General features: G+C 41.6%; 1 protein-coding gene across 1 annotated transcript in view; it reads right to left on the bottom strand.

Annotated features, from left to right (window-relative positions):
* tns1b (tensin 1b) overlaps window positions 1–14,609 on the bottom strand; it is a 215,572-nt gene extending 200,963 nt beyond the window's left edge. The window contains exon 1 of the mRNA XM_070437656.1: window positions 14,425–14,609. Within this exon, the coding sequence (XP_070293757.1) occupies window positions 14,425–14,520 (96 nt within the window). The 5' untranslated portion in view covers window positions 14,521–14,609. The remainder of the gene's footprint in view (window positions 1–14,424) is intronic.
* Window positions 14,610–15,267: the final 658 nt, after the last annotated feature.

The raw sequence follows: 15,267 nt of genomic DNA, 5'->3' as shown, positions 1-15,267 counted from the left end.
GTGGCTTCTTCCTTGCTGAGCAGCCTTTCAGGTTATGTCGATATAGTACTTGTTTTACTGTGGATATAGATACTTTTGTACCTGGTTCCTCCAGCATCTTCACAAGGTCCTTTGCTGTTGTTCTGGGATTGATTTGCACTTTTTGCACCAAAGTGCATTCATCTCCAGGAGACAGAACGCGCATGCCTGAGTGGTATGACGGCTGCGTAGTCTCATGGTGTTTATACTTGTGTACTATTGTTTGTACAGATGAACATGGTACCTTCAGGTGTTTGGAAATTTCTCCCAAGGATGAACCAGACTTGCGGAGGTCCACAATTTCTTTTCTGGGGTCTTGGCTGATTTATATTGATTTTCCCATGATGTCAAGCAAAGAGGCACTGAGTTTGAAGGTAGGCCTYGAAATACATCCACAGGTACAAGCTGTTTAAAGGCACAGTCAACTTAGTGTAACTTAGTGTAACTTCTGACACACTGGAATTGTGATACAGTGAATTATAAGTGAAATAATCTGGCTGTAAATAATTGTTGGAAAAATTACTTGTGTCATGCACACAGTAGATGTCCTAACTGACTTACCAAAACTTTGGTTTGTTAACAAGAAATGTGTGGAGTGGTTGAAAAACGAGTTTTAATGACTCCAACCTAAGTGTATGTAAACTTCCGACTTCAACTGTAGCTGGCAAATAGCTTAGCATTAGCTCATTATAATCAGTACAACCTAAAAAAAAAAAAAAATGTACACACATCATAGGTGTCCATTACAATCTACTGTATGCAATATTCAGAATGCATTATTTGTCACCAGTAATTGAAAACATGTGACTAGAACTGTAAATACATTATGCTACATACATATTGTATACGCCTACAGTAGAAACGACAACACGATATACAGAAAATAAGGAACTTACGTTGATAAGAACCAACACGTGTCCAAAGTTATTATTTGTAAGGAAACAACAAGGAGGGCAATGCGAGCGCCAGCCAGAAAATATTCCAATTCGGGCAAGACTGTGCAAATGTCTGCAGACTTGTGTTGTGCAAACATTGGTGAAGTGCGTGGGCTCTCCTCGAAGAGTGAAGTTTGTCCGGCTCAGTAAAGCCTCAAACTGAAATGGGCTACTTTTATGTGAATTAATGAGGTGGAACACACCTTAATTCAAGCTGTTGTTAGAAAATACAACTTGTTAGAAAATAATTTGAAATTGACAAGTTGATAATTAGCAGGCAGCACGTGTTAACTGTCCTGTTGCGTAATAATCACATTTTGAAACAGTGATTGCATTCAGACAGCTGTAATGTTGTGCACTGAAGTCCAAGCGAAGGGAAAAGGTGAGATGAGGAGAGCGCGTAGATGCGTGAAGGAATTATACAACGAGAAAAGTGATGATGCTGTATGTGGTAGCTATGAAAGTGAACTGTGTGTGCGGGTGATTAGGGGTGTATTCATTCCGCTTCTGTTGCTAAATGTTTCTTCAACAGAAACAAACGGAATCAAAACTGGGAGGGACCTACCTGAATTTGTCCAATAGAAACTCTCGTTTTAGTTGCAAAACGGTTTTGCACTGTCTCTCGACCTGTGCACCTACATTATGAACTTTCATTTGTAGGCTAGGTTGTAGCAACCTTATGATGGGTATAGGGCGAATTTGAATATCATGTAGTTGCCTAAACCTATCGCTGTTACATTGAACTGGGTGAATGGAATATGAATGACAGTCATCCAATATGCTGTAATAGAAATAAGGCCATGCTCATTAAAAAAATAAATCACTCTCCCTAATCTTAAACGGCACCGACCGCCATTAGTGTGTGTGTGTGCAGGGGGGGTATAAAATAATATTTCCCAGGCTAATCAAATCCATAATGGCCTCGCATTAGTATGACTTTGACCTTCAGCTCGGGCTGTGCTTGGAAATCAGCTCCCGGCACAGCACTGAGAGATGGTGGTAACCACCAGTTAAAACAGGTCTCTCAGATCGAATGATACAACAGAGGACAAGGAATTATTTTGCTGTCTAATAACAAACACATGCATGCATGCACAAACACACAAACACTCACACTCACACACACACACACACACACACACACACACACACACACACACCACACACACACACACACCACACACACACACACACACACACACACACACACACACACAAACAGCTTGAACACTCACACTCACTCACCCACAACACACCACACACACACACACACACACACACACACACACACACACACACACACAACACACACACACACCACACACACACACACACACACACACACACACACAACCCACAACACACACACAAACACACACACACACACACACTATCTAACCAATATATTCATCCAGTATTGTGTGTGTGTGTGTGTGTGTGTGTGTGTGTGTGTGTGTGTGTGTGTGTGTGTGTGTGTGTGTGTGTGTGTGTGTGTGTGTGTGTGCTGTGTTGTGGTTGTGTGTGTTGTTGTGTGTGTGTGTGTGTGTGTGTGTGTGTGTGCATAAATCAAAAGTGAGGAGTGGGGCATACTCTGCTATACCAGGCCTCCTCTTGGCTCAGAGCCTAGAGTCCAGTAGATGGGAGGAAGTCCCCCCCCACCCTTCCCTCCTTTCCTCCCCATCCCACCGGGTCTAACTCCCGACCCCCATCTGTGGAAAACAATACAGACACACCCTCCCTGGGCTCGGGCTCACATGGGTATGCACGTTTTTTCCCTCTCTCTAGCTTTGAAGAACAGGATCCTGTAGGGAGCAGAGAGTGAGAGAAAGGGACATGCCTCTGTACCAGACCTCCCTCACCAGAGCGAAAGACCACCACTATAACACTAAGAAATATTTTTGTTTTTTAAACGATGTTGGTTAATGCTAATGCTAATGGTTTGCATCAACATAGCACTGTTCCACAGGTATCAAAGCACTTTTGTTTAGCAGGACACACCAAGGCCTATCGCTCTACTACCCAAAACATTATTGGATTCCCTTTCCCGTTTGTTGCAGACCCAACCTTTCACCCCTCTGTTCTATTGGCCTCTCCTATACGTTAATGCTTATTCTGTACTTGTTACGCTCAAGAACAGACTATCATAAATAGACACTGCTCCACAAAAACACAGACCACACTGTTGTCCCTTAGGACAGTCTTCCTCAGTTCAACCTAATTAACGAGACATCCTTTCGCACAAATGTCATTGTAATAGTCAAGCACAGACCATTTTTTGTCCCTCGCATTGTAGCTGCAATAATGTTCCCCACACATTGCCCATACTAAATTTGACGATACCAATGGTGCCCATATGTTGCCCATATGTTCCCTATACGTTGCTCCCCACATGCAACAACTCTCCTCAGCCTGTTCTGCAAGTCAGTGGCAGGAACTGGCCCTTCTTTTCAGAAAGCTCTGTAGTTTCAAAGAGCAATTTTTCACTTTCTCTCAGGGATCCAGGTCTTTTTAATCACTTGCATACCAAGGCAGCTGGTGCCAAGTTCAACTGACATAGCCCTCAGCTTATGTCAAACTGATCTGCTTTTAAAACCCAGGAAACCTACAGACAGGAAATCTCTGTCAATTATCGGAGACATTCTGTGGTTATTAGGTCATATCATTCATCAGCACTTCAGTTTGGTGGGGAGGTGTCATGCGGTTTCTGAGTAGCTATGGTTTAGTACCAGACAGAAATACAGTGTATCTCATTTACAGAAATATTCACACCATTGAGTCAAAACATCACCTTTGGCAACGAGTACAGCTGTAAGTCTCTAAGAGCTTTGCACACCTGGATTGTACAATATTTGCCCATTATTCTTTCCAAAATTCTTCAAGCTCTATGAAATTGGTTGTTGATCATTGCTAGACAAACCCTTTTTAAGTATTGGCATAGATTTTCAAGCAGATTTAAGTCAGAACTGTAACTCGGCCACTCAGTAACATTCACTGTCTTCTTGGTAAGCAACTCCAGTATAGATTTGGCCTTGTGTTTTAGGTTATTGTCCTGCTGAAAGGTGAAGTAATCTCCCAGTGACTGTTGGAAAGCAGAACAAACCAGGTTTCCCTCTAGGATTTTCCCTGTGCTCAGCTCCATTACGTTTCTATTTTATCCTGAAAACTCCCCAGTCCTTAACGAAATCCAAGCATACCAATTACATGATGTAGCCACCACTGTGCTTGAAAATATAGAGGGTGGTACTCAGTAATGTGTTGTATTGGATTTGCACCAAACATAACACTTTGTATTCAAGACAAAAAGTTAATTGCTTTGCAATGCCTTATTGCAAACAGGATGCATGTTTTGGAATATTTGTATTCTGTAAAGGCTTCCTTTTTTTCAATTTGTCAATTAGGTTAGTATTGTGGAATACCTACAATGTTGTTGATCCATTCTCAGTTTTCACCGATCACAACCATTAAACTCTGTAAATGTTTTAAAGTCACCATTGGCCTCCTGATGAAATCCCTGAGAGGTTCCCTTCCTCTCTGGCAACTGAGTTAGGAAGGACGCCTGTAACTTTGTAGTGACTGGGTGTATTGATACACCATCCAACGTGTAATTAATAACTTCACCGTGTTCAAAGGGATATTCAATGTCTGCTTTTTTATTTTTACCAATCTACCAATAGGTGCCCTTCTTTGCAAGGAATTTGAAAACCTCCCTGGTCTTTGTGATTGATTCTGTGTTTGAAATTCACTGCTCGACTGAGTGACCTTACAGATAATTGTATGTGTGGGGTACAGATATAACGGATTTGCACACAGAGTGAGTCCATGCGACTTGTTAAGAACATTTTTACTCCTGAACTTATCAAGGCTTGGCTTAAAGGGGTTTAATACTTATTGACTCAAAACGTTTTAGATTTAGATGTGTAATGTTTTTGTAAAAATTTGAAAAAACAATATTCCAGTTTGACATTATGGGCTATTGTGTGTTAGCCAGTGAAAAAAAACATCTCAATTGAATCCATTTCAAATTCAGGCTATAATACAAAAACATTTGGAAATAGTCAAGGGGTGTGAATACTTTCTGAAGGCACTATAGTAGCTAGGTCTGAGTGCCACAAGTTTAAAACAGAGCATCTGGTTTGCACACATATATGACCCGTTTCAGGAAGCTAGGCATATGTTGCATGTCACTACTTCACAGGAGAGGCATTTAAACATGCTTTTTTTTATCAAAATGAATTTTTTGGCAGAAATGCTTTCTGGAACATGTGAACTTTCATATGCCTTAAATTACAAACTTGTATTTCATCTATAAATATGAATTTGTTAAATTACGAACCTAGAAAAAGACACAAACATTCCCGCTAGCCATGATTGGCTGATATAATGGATCAGCTGGACATGCCGAGAGATGATTTTTGGATTGGTCTGCCATGTAGCATGCTTCTGTCTACAATTTGAGCTGGTCAGTATGTGTTGATAGTCCTTTCTACCGCAGCGTTTTTGAAAGATATAATGTTAGACATCGAGAACTACAAAAGATTTGCTACTTATCTGAACAACATTGATGCCCTGAATTTAGCAGGCGCTATCAACAGATCTGTTGAATTTTTTTTGTGATGGGCTACTTTCTTTTTTATTTGTTATTATTTTTACCCTCTTTTTCTACCCAATTTTGTGATATCCAATTACGATCCAATTCCAATCTTGTCTCATCGTTGCAACTCGCCAGCGGGTTCGGGAGAAGCGAAGGTCGAGTCATGCATCCTCCGAAACATGACCCGCCAAACTGCACTTCTTAACACCCGCACGCTTAACCCGGCCACCGCTCAACTGACGACAGAAGTCAGCCTGCAGGCGCCCGGCACACCACAACGAGTCGCTGCAGCATGATGAGCCAAGCAAAGGCCCCCCGGCCAAACCCTCCCCTAACCCGGACAACACTGGGTCAATTGTGTGCCGCCCTATGGGACTCCCGGTCACGGCCAGTTGTGACACAGCCTGGGATCAAACTCAGGTCTGTAGTGATGCCTCAAGCACTGCGATGCAGTGCATTAGACCGCTGCACCACTCGGGAGGCCCGATGGGCTACTTTCTGCACATGCCATGGTCAGTGTGAACCGGAATGACTTTACCCAATGCCAGCCAAACAAACAAAACCCTAAGTTAAATGGTTCCAATCTGCCGTGTATACGGTTAAGAGTCTAGCTACATTTTCAGATATTATACGTTTCTAATTTTGTCAGAAAGTCATTTTCATTGCAAGTTTAGCAAACTTTAGCTTGCTGGCTCGCTAGCTAACATTACATGTATGATCTCTGTAGAAATATTATTTGAATCAGAAACATATTTGCATTGCTAGTTATAGCCTAATGTTAGCTAGCTAATATTGAACCTAGCTGGTTAGCTTTAGCTACCTACAGATTCATACTACAGCTATGACAGCGTTTGTATTGGTAGTAGTATGAGTTGGCATTATGCCTGTTAATTGTTTAGCTAGTATGCCGGTTGATTGTTTAGCTAGCCAGCTACATGTCTAAACAAAAGACTCCACTTTGCCAGATGATTACATGACCCATGAAGTTAGCCAGGTGTGTCGGGGGGTGATTACGGCGATCTATTGTGTGTCATGAATATGTGTACATGTCTAGACAATAGTGACGCATCCACTTAGCTAGATGTGGCTGGGGGATTTCTGGGTAAGCTTCATGTAATAATGATAAAATATTTTTATCTGCACACGTTCTGTTTTTGATATTGCTACAATGCAAGTAACCATTTCACTGTACCGTTTACACCTTCTGTATCCTGTGCATGTGACAAATAAACTGAGATTTGATTTGATATAGTGTTTACCAGAGACGGTAATTTGAAGAACAACAGGATCTGCACCAAAGTCAGATTAGGATATAGGCCAAGGACTAGATAAACTGTATTTTTACCTGGAGTTTTTCCTTATTGTCAGCTACTACTTTTACAACTTTTAGTCTTGAAATCTTTGGTTGTTTACTAAACTACTCACATGACCTCACATGTGAATCCTTRAAGAGATGGGTGGGGCTAAGGCTTAAGATGGTGTGAACGATGCTGAATAGGTGTAGACAAAGAAGAGCTCCCCAGTAGGTATACCAAAACATCCAAGGGCCATTTTCTCAAAAGTGGGGTTACAAGCGTATCAACTTTCAAAGCAGAATTACTTTCCCATTGTTCCTCAACTGTACAGTAGTGTATGACATACCATTTTCTAGCTCTGAGTATCTACTTTTATCCCAATGTAAAAACACAATTTCAAATGTTGATACATAGGACTGAATCCAGGTGGTGTGTAACACATGCTCTTAGGAGCTTGCATCACTGCAAATGATTTGATGGAATTAAGACAAGGAGATTGGGGTAGTTTTCACTGATGCCTTGAAGGCAGTGAAGGTGGCTTACAATCTAATCTGTAGCTCAGACTCAACTCATTGTAATCTGTGAATTGTTGAGGCATGGAGGAACTTAGCAGACATTACATCTATCTAAGACTAGATACTAGCCAGTCCATATGGAGGTAATGACTAGGGATGATATTAAAAGGAGCTCCATGTAGAAGTCAGTGCATTCTTTGCCAGGCTACAGCTGCACCAACAACATACTGTAGCTTCACATCGTGGGGGTGCATTTCCATTGTCTGACATTCCTACAGGGATCACATACACCAGTGGCAGTCAGTGCCGACGACAATGAGACAGCCTATAGGGAAGAGGTCAGAGACCTGGCAGTGTGTTGTCAGGACAACAACCTCTCCCTCAACGTGAGCAAGACAAAGGAGCTGCTCGTGGACTACAGGAAAAGGAGGGCCGAGCACGCCCCCATTCTCATCGAGGGGGCTGTAGTGGAGCGGGTCGAGAGCTTCAGGTGCCTTGGTGTCCACATCACTAAAGACCTATAATGGTCAAAACACACCAAGACAGTTGTGAAGAGGGCAAGAAAATGCCTATTCCCCTTCAGGAGGCTGAAAATATTTGGCATGGTACCTCAGATCCTCAAAAAGTTCTACAGCTGCACAATCGACAGCATCCTGACTGGTTGCATCACCGCTTCGTATGACAACTGCTCGGTATCCAACCGCAAGGCGCTACAGAGGGTAGTGCGTACGGCCCAGTGCATCACTGGGGCCAAGCTTCCAGCCACCCAGGACCTCTATACCAGGCGGTGTCAGAGGAAAACCCTAAAAATGGTCAAAGACTACAGCCACCCAAGTCCCAGACCGTTCTCTCTGGTACCGCACTACAAGTGGTGGCGGAGTGCCAGGTCTGAGACCAAAAGGGTCCTTAACAGCTTCTACCCCAAAGCCATTAGACTGCTGAATAGTTTATCAAGTGGCTACCTGGACAATTTGCATTAACTCCCATATTTTATTCTTATTTCTTATAATTTTTTGCACTGACTCTCTTGCGCAGGCTGGAAGTACACTCACTGGACTCACACATAACCACACACTCACACATAACACTCCAACAGACCGGGTATGGTAACTGCTGGTGGTGAAGGAGACCAGATAACAGAGGTAAATTTACCCGAAAGGGTTTTGTAGATGAAGACATACAAATGTAGCTTTCTGCGCATATAAAGTGAGGTTCAACCCACCATTTGGTACAATGTGCAATGGTGGTTGAGTGATTTGGCATTTGTAATAAAGCGCAAGGCTGCATGATAAACAGAGTCCAGTCTCTGTAAGACAGAGGAGGGTGCATGCATATACAAAAAGTCACCGTAATCATTTACAGAGAGAAAAGTGGCCCGAAAAGGCTTCTTTCTAGCCATAAGCGGGATCCAAATAAAAACCCAATTTCAATTTAAGCTACCTCACAATATTATCCATATGAACTTTAAAGGAAATGCGTCATCCAACCATATACTGTACCTAGGTATTTGTAGGATGACACATTTCAATGGATAAGCCACCAGACTGCAGTGACTGAAAAGCAGTCTGGAGCTCTTCAACAGCCTGAACCAGAGAAGGAGCACATCTAGAGAAGGAGCACAGATGATACAGATGACTGTATCAACTGCATATAGATGCAACTAATCATTAATAAAAATTGAGAACAACACAGGAGCTAAAATGGAACCCTGGGGCACACCTCTATTAATCTCAAGAAAGCTAGACTTGTGATTGTCAGTATATACACATTGTGTTCTGTCAGAAAGATAGTTCCTACACCAATTTACTGCCCCTTCACTGAGACCAATGTTACTGAGTCTAGCTAGAAACAATTCATGGTCAACTGAATATTGACGCCACATACACACATATACACATTCCTTTCCACTCTTCAAATACGCTGCTGCTACTCTCTGTTTATCTTCTATGCATAGTCACTTTACCCCTACCTACATGTACATATTACCTCAATTACCTCAACTAACCAGTACCCCTGCACATTGAATCGGTACCGGTACCCACTGTATATAGCCTTGTTATTGTTATTTTATTGTGTAACTATTTTTCCTTTTAGTTTATTTAGCAAATTTTTTTAACTTACTTTTTCAAAACTCAGCATTGTTGGTTAAAGGCTTGTAAGGAAGCATTTCACGATAAGGTCTACTACACCTGTTGTATTTGGCACATGACAAATACAATTTGATTTCATTTCATTTGCCGTTTAAGATAAGGGAGGACAATATTTTTTTATGAGCATGGCCTTATTTCTATTACAGCATATTGGATGACTCTCAGTCATATTCCATTCACCAAGCTCAATGTAACATCGATAGATTTAGGCTACTACATGATACTCAAATTCCCCTTATATCCAACATAAGGTTGCTACAACCTAGACTATGAATGAAAGTTTACAATGCAGTTGCACAGGTCAAGAGAAAATGTTAGCAATCAAGGTGACAGACAGTGATATATACAATACCGCCTTGTCCACTCTTGCCTGCATCTAGCTGAGCTCAAGTGTAAACATTAGTCCAAACAGTTGCAAATTAGAGTTTCTATTCGACAAATTCGTTCTCTTTGCTTCCGTTTAAGAAATGTTTTTCAATAGAATCAGCAGAATGAATACACCCCTGATCACACGCAAACACAGTTCACTTTCATAGCAGCCACATACAAATAACATGATCACTTTGCTCATTGTATAATTCCCTCTCACATCTATGCACTATCCTCCTTTCACATTTCCCTTTTCTTGTGGACTTCGGTGCACAACACAACAGCTGTCTGTAACCAGGTGAAAAAACCTTTCCAAGCCAAGCCTTCATACCATAACCGCTAACCACTACACAGCCTACATTGATGTCACCATATTATTCCTAGAACCGCATGGCCTTTCAGCCTTAAGTACCCGCTAGAGAACGTTGAGGACATTGCTGGGAATCCCATTTAGCATACACATCAGATGCATATCAACACGCAAAGTCAGCAAACATAAGCACCAAGGCCTGATAAACAATGCATAAACAATTGTAAAGCATGAATTGCATGAAAAACTATTTGTGAAAATGTATCCATGTAAAAACATAACAACAATAGTAATTTGCTTAGATAGAGTCAAGGATATGTTTTGTATAATTCTACAAAGTCGTACTAAAGAATGTAGGCCTAAAGCCATATTTCGACACTTCTAGCCAATGACACATCAACATTCTAAGAGTCTAATAAATACATTTCATATATGCTATCGGAATAATAATAATTTGGTTGTGTTTATAAAGGTCTTAGGTAACATTAGAAAACAAAAAACAATTATTTCAAAGAACATAATAACATTGCCATTAGTTTAAGTTACTCTAGGCTATAAGTAAAAACGAAGAACCACTAATTTAAGTCCATCTCAAATAAGTCCATTATAATTTTGTTTTGGCAGGTCTAAAGAAACATTGTGGAAACAAGAAAATGTATTTAAAAGAAAACAGATGAGCTAATGTTACGTTTCTTATGTTACTAGTCTGCTTAGTAGCCAGAGCAATGCTGCCACACCAGTGGACATGTGTTGAACACATGGACAGCACTTGGAAAAAGTGACATTTGGAGATAGAACTGCACCTCTTGAATATTGAGAGGTATTTGACAAAGGTAAGTGTCATAGAAACTGCAGAATATGCTCTTTCTGATACTATATAGAAATCAAAAATGTTTACCTGCATGTGACTTTGAAGGAGGATTTGAAAGTGATGCTCCTTTCCCTGTATCTGTCAATTACTAGATGCACCCATCTCTTCATATAAAATTTGACAACAGCCTGATAATACTATAACTCATCAGAATTTTGTCAATGTAATATTGTCTATAGGCTAACTCTTATTGTGTGTGAAATTAGTTTCGGTATAGTTTAGGTGTAGTTTCGATGGGCCGGCTGTGCAGGCTGACTGGTATCGTTTTTTCCCCATTGCTCAACAACTTGGATAGAGTCAAGGATATTCATTATTAACATGAGCACCAACGTTGATAAATAGGCATAACACAAACTCATCATTACACTGTTGTTGTAAATTAAATTAAATCAACCTCTCTACCCTCCTTATCATTCAGTTATTTTGAAGTAACGTACACAGTTATCGCCCATTCATCCACGTATCATTCATTCAGTGGGCTGGCATCGTTTGCTTCCCATTGTTCGTCAACTTGGATAGAGTCAAGGATAAGTTGTGCATTACTCTACAGGCCTACTGCAACAGATAGCATTTCCCTTACAATAAATTTGATTCGTAATAGAGTAACAGTAAATAAAACAGTCCTGTAACAGATTATTTTTACAAAGTAAAACGTAAAATAAAAATTATATCAACCCGCAAGTCGCACAACCAAATTATGTGTTATAAACATGAGCGCCAAAGCTGATGAATCTGCATAACACAAACTCATTATTACACTATTGACTTTCTAAATTAAATCAACCTCTTCACAGTTTAGGAATTTAGTAGACACTCTTATCCAGAGCGGCTTGGGTTAATTGCCTTGTTCAAGGGCACATCGACAGATTTTTCACCTAGTTCACCTAATCGAACCAGCAACCTTTTAGTTACTGGCTCAACGCTCTTAACCGCTAGGCTACCTGCTACCTTCACCGTCCTTATCATTCAATTAGGCCTAATTTAAATTCAATTGTGAAGTAACATGTATAATAATCGCCCACTCATCCATTTGTCATTCATTCAGTGAGGAGAGAGAGAGACGCATTAGCGCCTGGCTGTGTACCAATGTTCTAGAGCCCATTGTCTCGGCGGGTTAAGTTGGGAATAGGTGTGAAAACGGATAAAAATATGCTTTTTTATTTCCATAATCAAACGTCAGTGGCCGTTGGCCTATGGTGGTTCTAGTGTTAAGTAACGATATAGTCAACATAGCTTCTAGAACTAATGCATTAGTAAACACGCTACAGTCATGCAGTAAAGCAGTTTAGTAGATACACTGGAGAGCCCTGTTGGCAATAAATTAATAAAACCAAAAGCTTACCTTGACTTGGAAGAGTTCCAGTGTTGGATAGCCATAGCCAGATAGCCAGATAGCTAACATAACAGATAACACGTCTCTGGTTGAGCCGGGTGTTTGAGTAGGCTAAACTCTTGCTTCTCCTTCATTTTTGAAGAAATTAATTTGTTCAGAACTGTTCAATAATTGTATTTCTCTCTGAATCAACTACACAGCACATTTTATGCCCTGCAGTGCTAGCTAGCTGTAGCTTAATGATTTAAGTACAAGATTCATTCTCTGATCCTTTGATTGAATGTACAACATGTCAGTTCATGCTGCAAGAGCTCTGATAGGTTGGAGGACATCCTCCGGAAGTTGTCATAATTCATGTGTAAGTCTATGGAATGGGGTGAGAACCCTGAGCCTCCTAGGTTTTGTATTGAAGTCAATGTACCCAGAGGAAGACGGAAACTAGCTGTCCTCCGGCTACACCATGGTGCTATCCCAGAGAGTGCTGTTGAGGCTACTGTAGACCTTTACTGCAAAACAGTTTGTTTTAATCAATTATTTGGTAACGTGAATATATTTAGTATAGTTTTATCTAAAAAGGCAAACTCTTTTAATGTTTCACAAAAAAAATGAAATTCTCTGAGGAGGATGGTCCTCCCCATCTTTCTCTGAGGAGCCTCCACTGACATACACATACTAAAAATGCTAAGGTCAATCTTTCTATTCTGTGAGACTGTTCATCCAGAAATACAATGTCCAAGACAGCAACAACCATCTAAGTCAATCTATCTCCAATAATTCCTTCTGCCCAAACTGAGACGGATACATCTGAAGTAAATATGCACCAACTGAAAAGTGAATCAAACAGCTGCTCAATATTTTCTCTCAGGAGTAAGAAAGACCAAAAAGGGCCCATTCATCAAATGGAGCATAGATATCAGTTTTATTCTTTGGCTGTGCAGAGTGTGTGACTCGCTCGGAATTTATGGGCCGTGGGGACATTAGTTAAATGAGAGGAAAAGTGCTTAGTCTTCCACAATGATAACCACAGAGGGGGAACAGCATGCTGTGCTATCAAAATGCCAATGGAGGAAGATTGATGTCCGGGCAAGAGAGAAGTGCTCGCTAAGAACCCTGGTCCGCCTCACAATCCCTCTCCATGTCCCGACAGCCTGCCAGGGACAGAAAAGCTCTCTGCATTAATTAAGTGTGTGTGTGTGTGTGTGTGTGTGTGTGTGTGTGTGTGTGTGTGTGTGTGTGTGTGTGTGTGTGTGTGTGTGTGGGTGGTGTGTGTGTGTGTGTGTGTGTGTGTGTGTGGGTGTGTGTGTGGTGGTCTACATGCACAGATAATGACTACTCTGCTCAGCAAAAGCACAGACTATCTGGCAAGGTTCCCTGGTGAAACTGATTCCAGGCAATATCCTGGCCCCATGGTCCTGTTTGTGTGTGTGCGTTTGCGTGTGTGCGCGTGCCCATGTGAGTGATTCTGATTTCCTTATCTCCTCTGTCCCTCCCTCATCATCCATTCTACCATCAGTGCACATTTCCTGGACAGCTCTGCTGCTACTGGCATACACACAACCATTGTTTCCAGAGCTGCCAGACAGACAGCTAGACAGACAGACAGCCAGACAGACAGAAAAACTGGGAAGGCACGATAAAGAGAAGGGAACTATGTGGCACAATAGGTGACACACTTTCAAATAGTAAACACCATAAAGTCTACTACATATTCCTATTTCAGCCCATTCACAGATGAAAAAGTCTTGGATTGTTTGATCGATTGGATTTCATACACTTTTTCCACCTGAAATTTCACCTGCTAAATTCCTGCCAGCAAACATACCAAATCCAATTGCATTGTAGCTTGGATAACATTGTAACTGCTACCATGCGAGTGTAATACAACATTCAAACCCCTGACTTGTGTTCACAATGACTGTATTTCATGACAGCAATGTTACAGTGATAATGTCACTCATACACGAAACAGCTGAGCTGAGTTGCAAATTGACATCACATCCTTTCATTATGCAGCCTAACCAAGTGATGTAAGCTTACCTTGTCTTTCCTTATCCTCCTAAAGGGAAAGAGGCAGGAAAAGAAGAACTTCCCCCAACTGAGGACCGTGGCCAGACACCAGCCTAGTCCAGCCATCGTCCTCACCTCCTCCTTCCTCTGTCCTCTACCACACTTCTTCGCTATCTCTCGCTCTCTCGCTCGATCTAATTTCAGATATCCTGCGATATAACGCTCACAGGAACCATCCAGCTCTCAGCTAGCTGTGGAGGAGTTGGGAGTAGGTCTTACATCAATTCCCCGAAAAAGGTGTCACCTTCCTGGGCTTCAGCCCCCTAGATGTTCCCCTAAAATGGAATGGAGGCCATCTTTACGAGTGAGGAGGCCAGAACCACACATGACATGGTCCCATCCCACTTCAGCTTTCCAAGCCTAGCAACCATACAGCATCCCTGCTTAGGAACACTCTCTCGCCCTCATTCTCTCTCTGTCTGGATGCTGCTCTCCATTCATGGAAGAGGGAGGAGAGAAGAGGAGGGGAATGGGCGGGGGAGAAGGAGAGTGAACAGCCGAACGGAACGATAGACACTCACTGTGATAAGAAAAGGGGAGGAGGAGGGGAGTTCAGTAATTGGGAGTAAAGGAGGATGGTGGGCATACTAAGGCTTGGTCACTGGCGTTGCCTCTGGTTGTATGTAGATACACCACATACCGTGTGTGGAGACAGTTTATGTAGGGAAAGAATTGATCAAATATAGATAAACAATTAAGCTACACAGAATATTTTTATCAAATGTTGTAATGAGATGTCCTAGAAGTCCTTGCCAGCCAGCTGGAGTGATATGCAGCATTATGAAGGGTTCACTGCACCAATACAATGGCTGC

This window comes from Salvelinus sp. IW2-2015, linkage group LG36 (assembly GCF_002910315.2).
Source record: "Salvelinus sp. IW2-2015 linkage group LG36, ASM291031v2, whole genome shotgun sequence".
Classification (NCBI taxonomy): domain Eukaryota; kingdom Metazoa; phylum Chordata; class Actinopteri; order Salmoniformes; family Salmonidae; genus Salvelinus; species Salvelinus sp. IW2-2015.
Note: the sequence above shows the minus strand (reverse complement) of the source record. Positions and strands in the feature narration are given on the sequence as shown.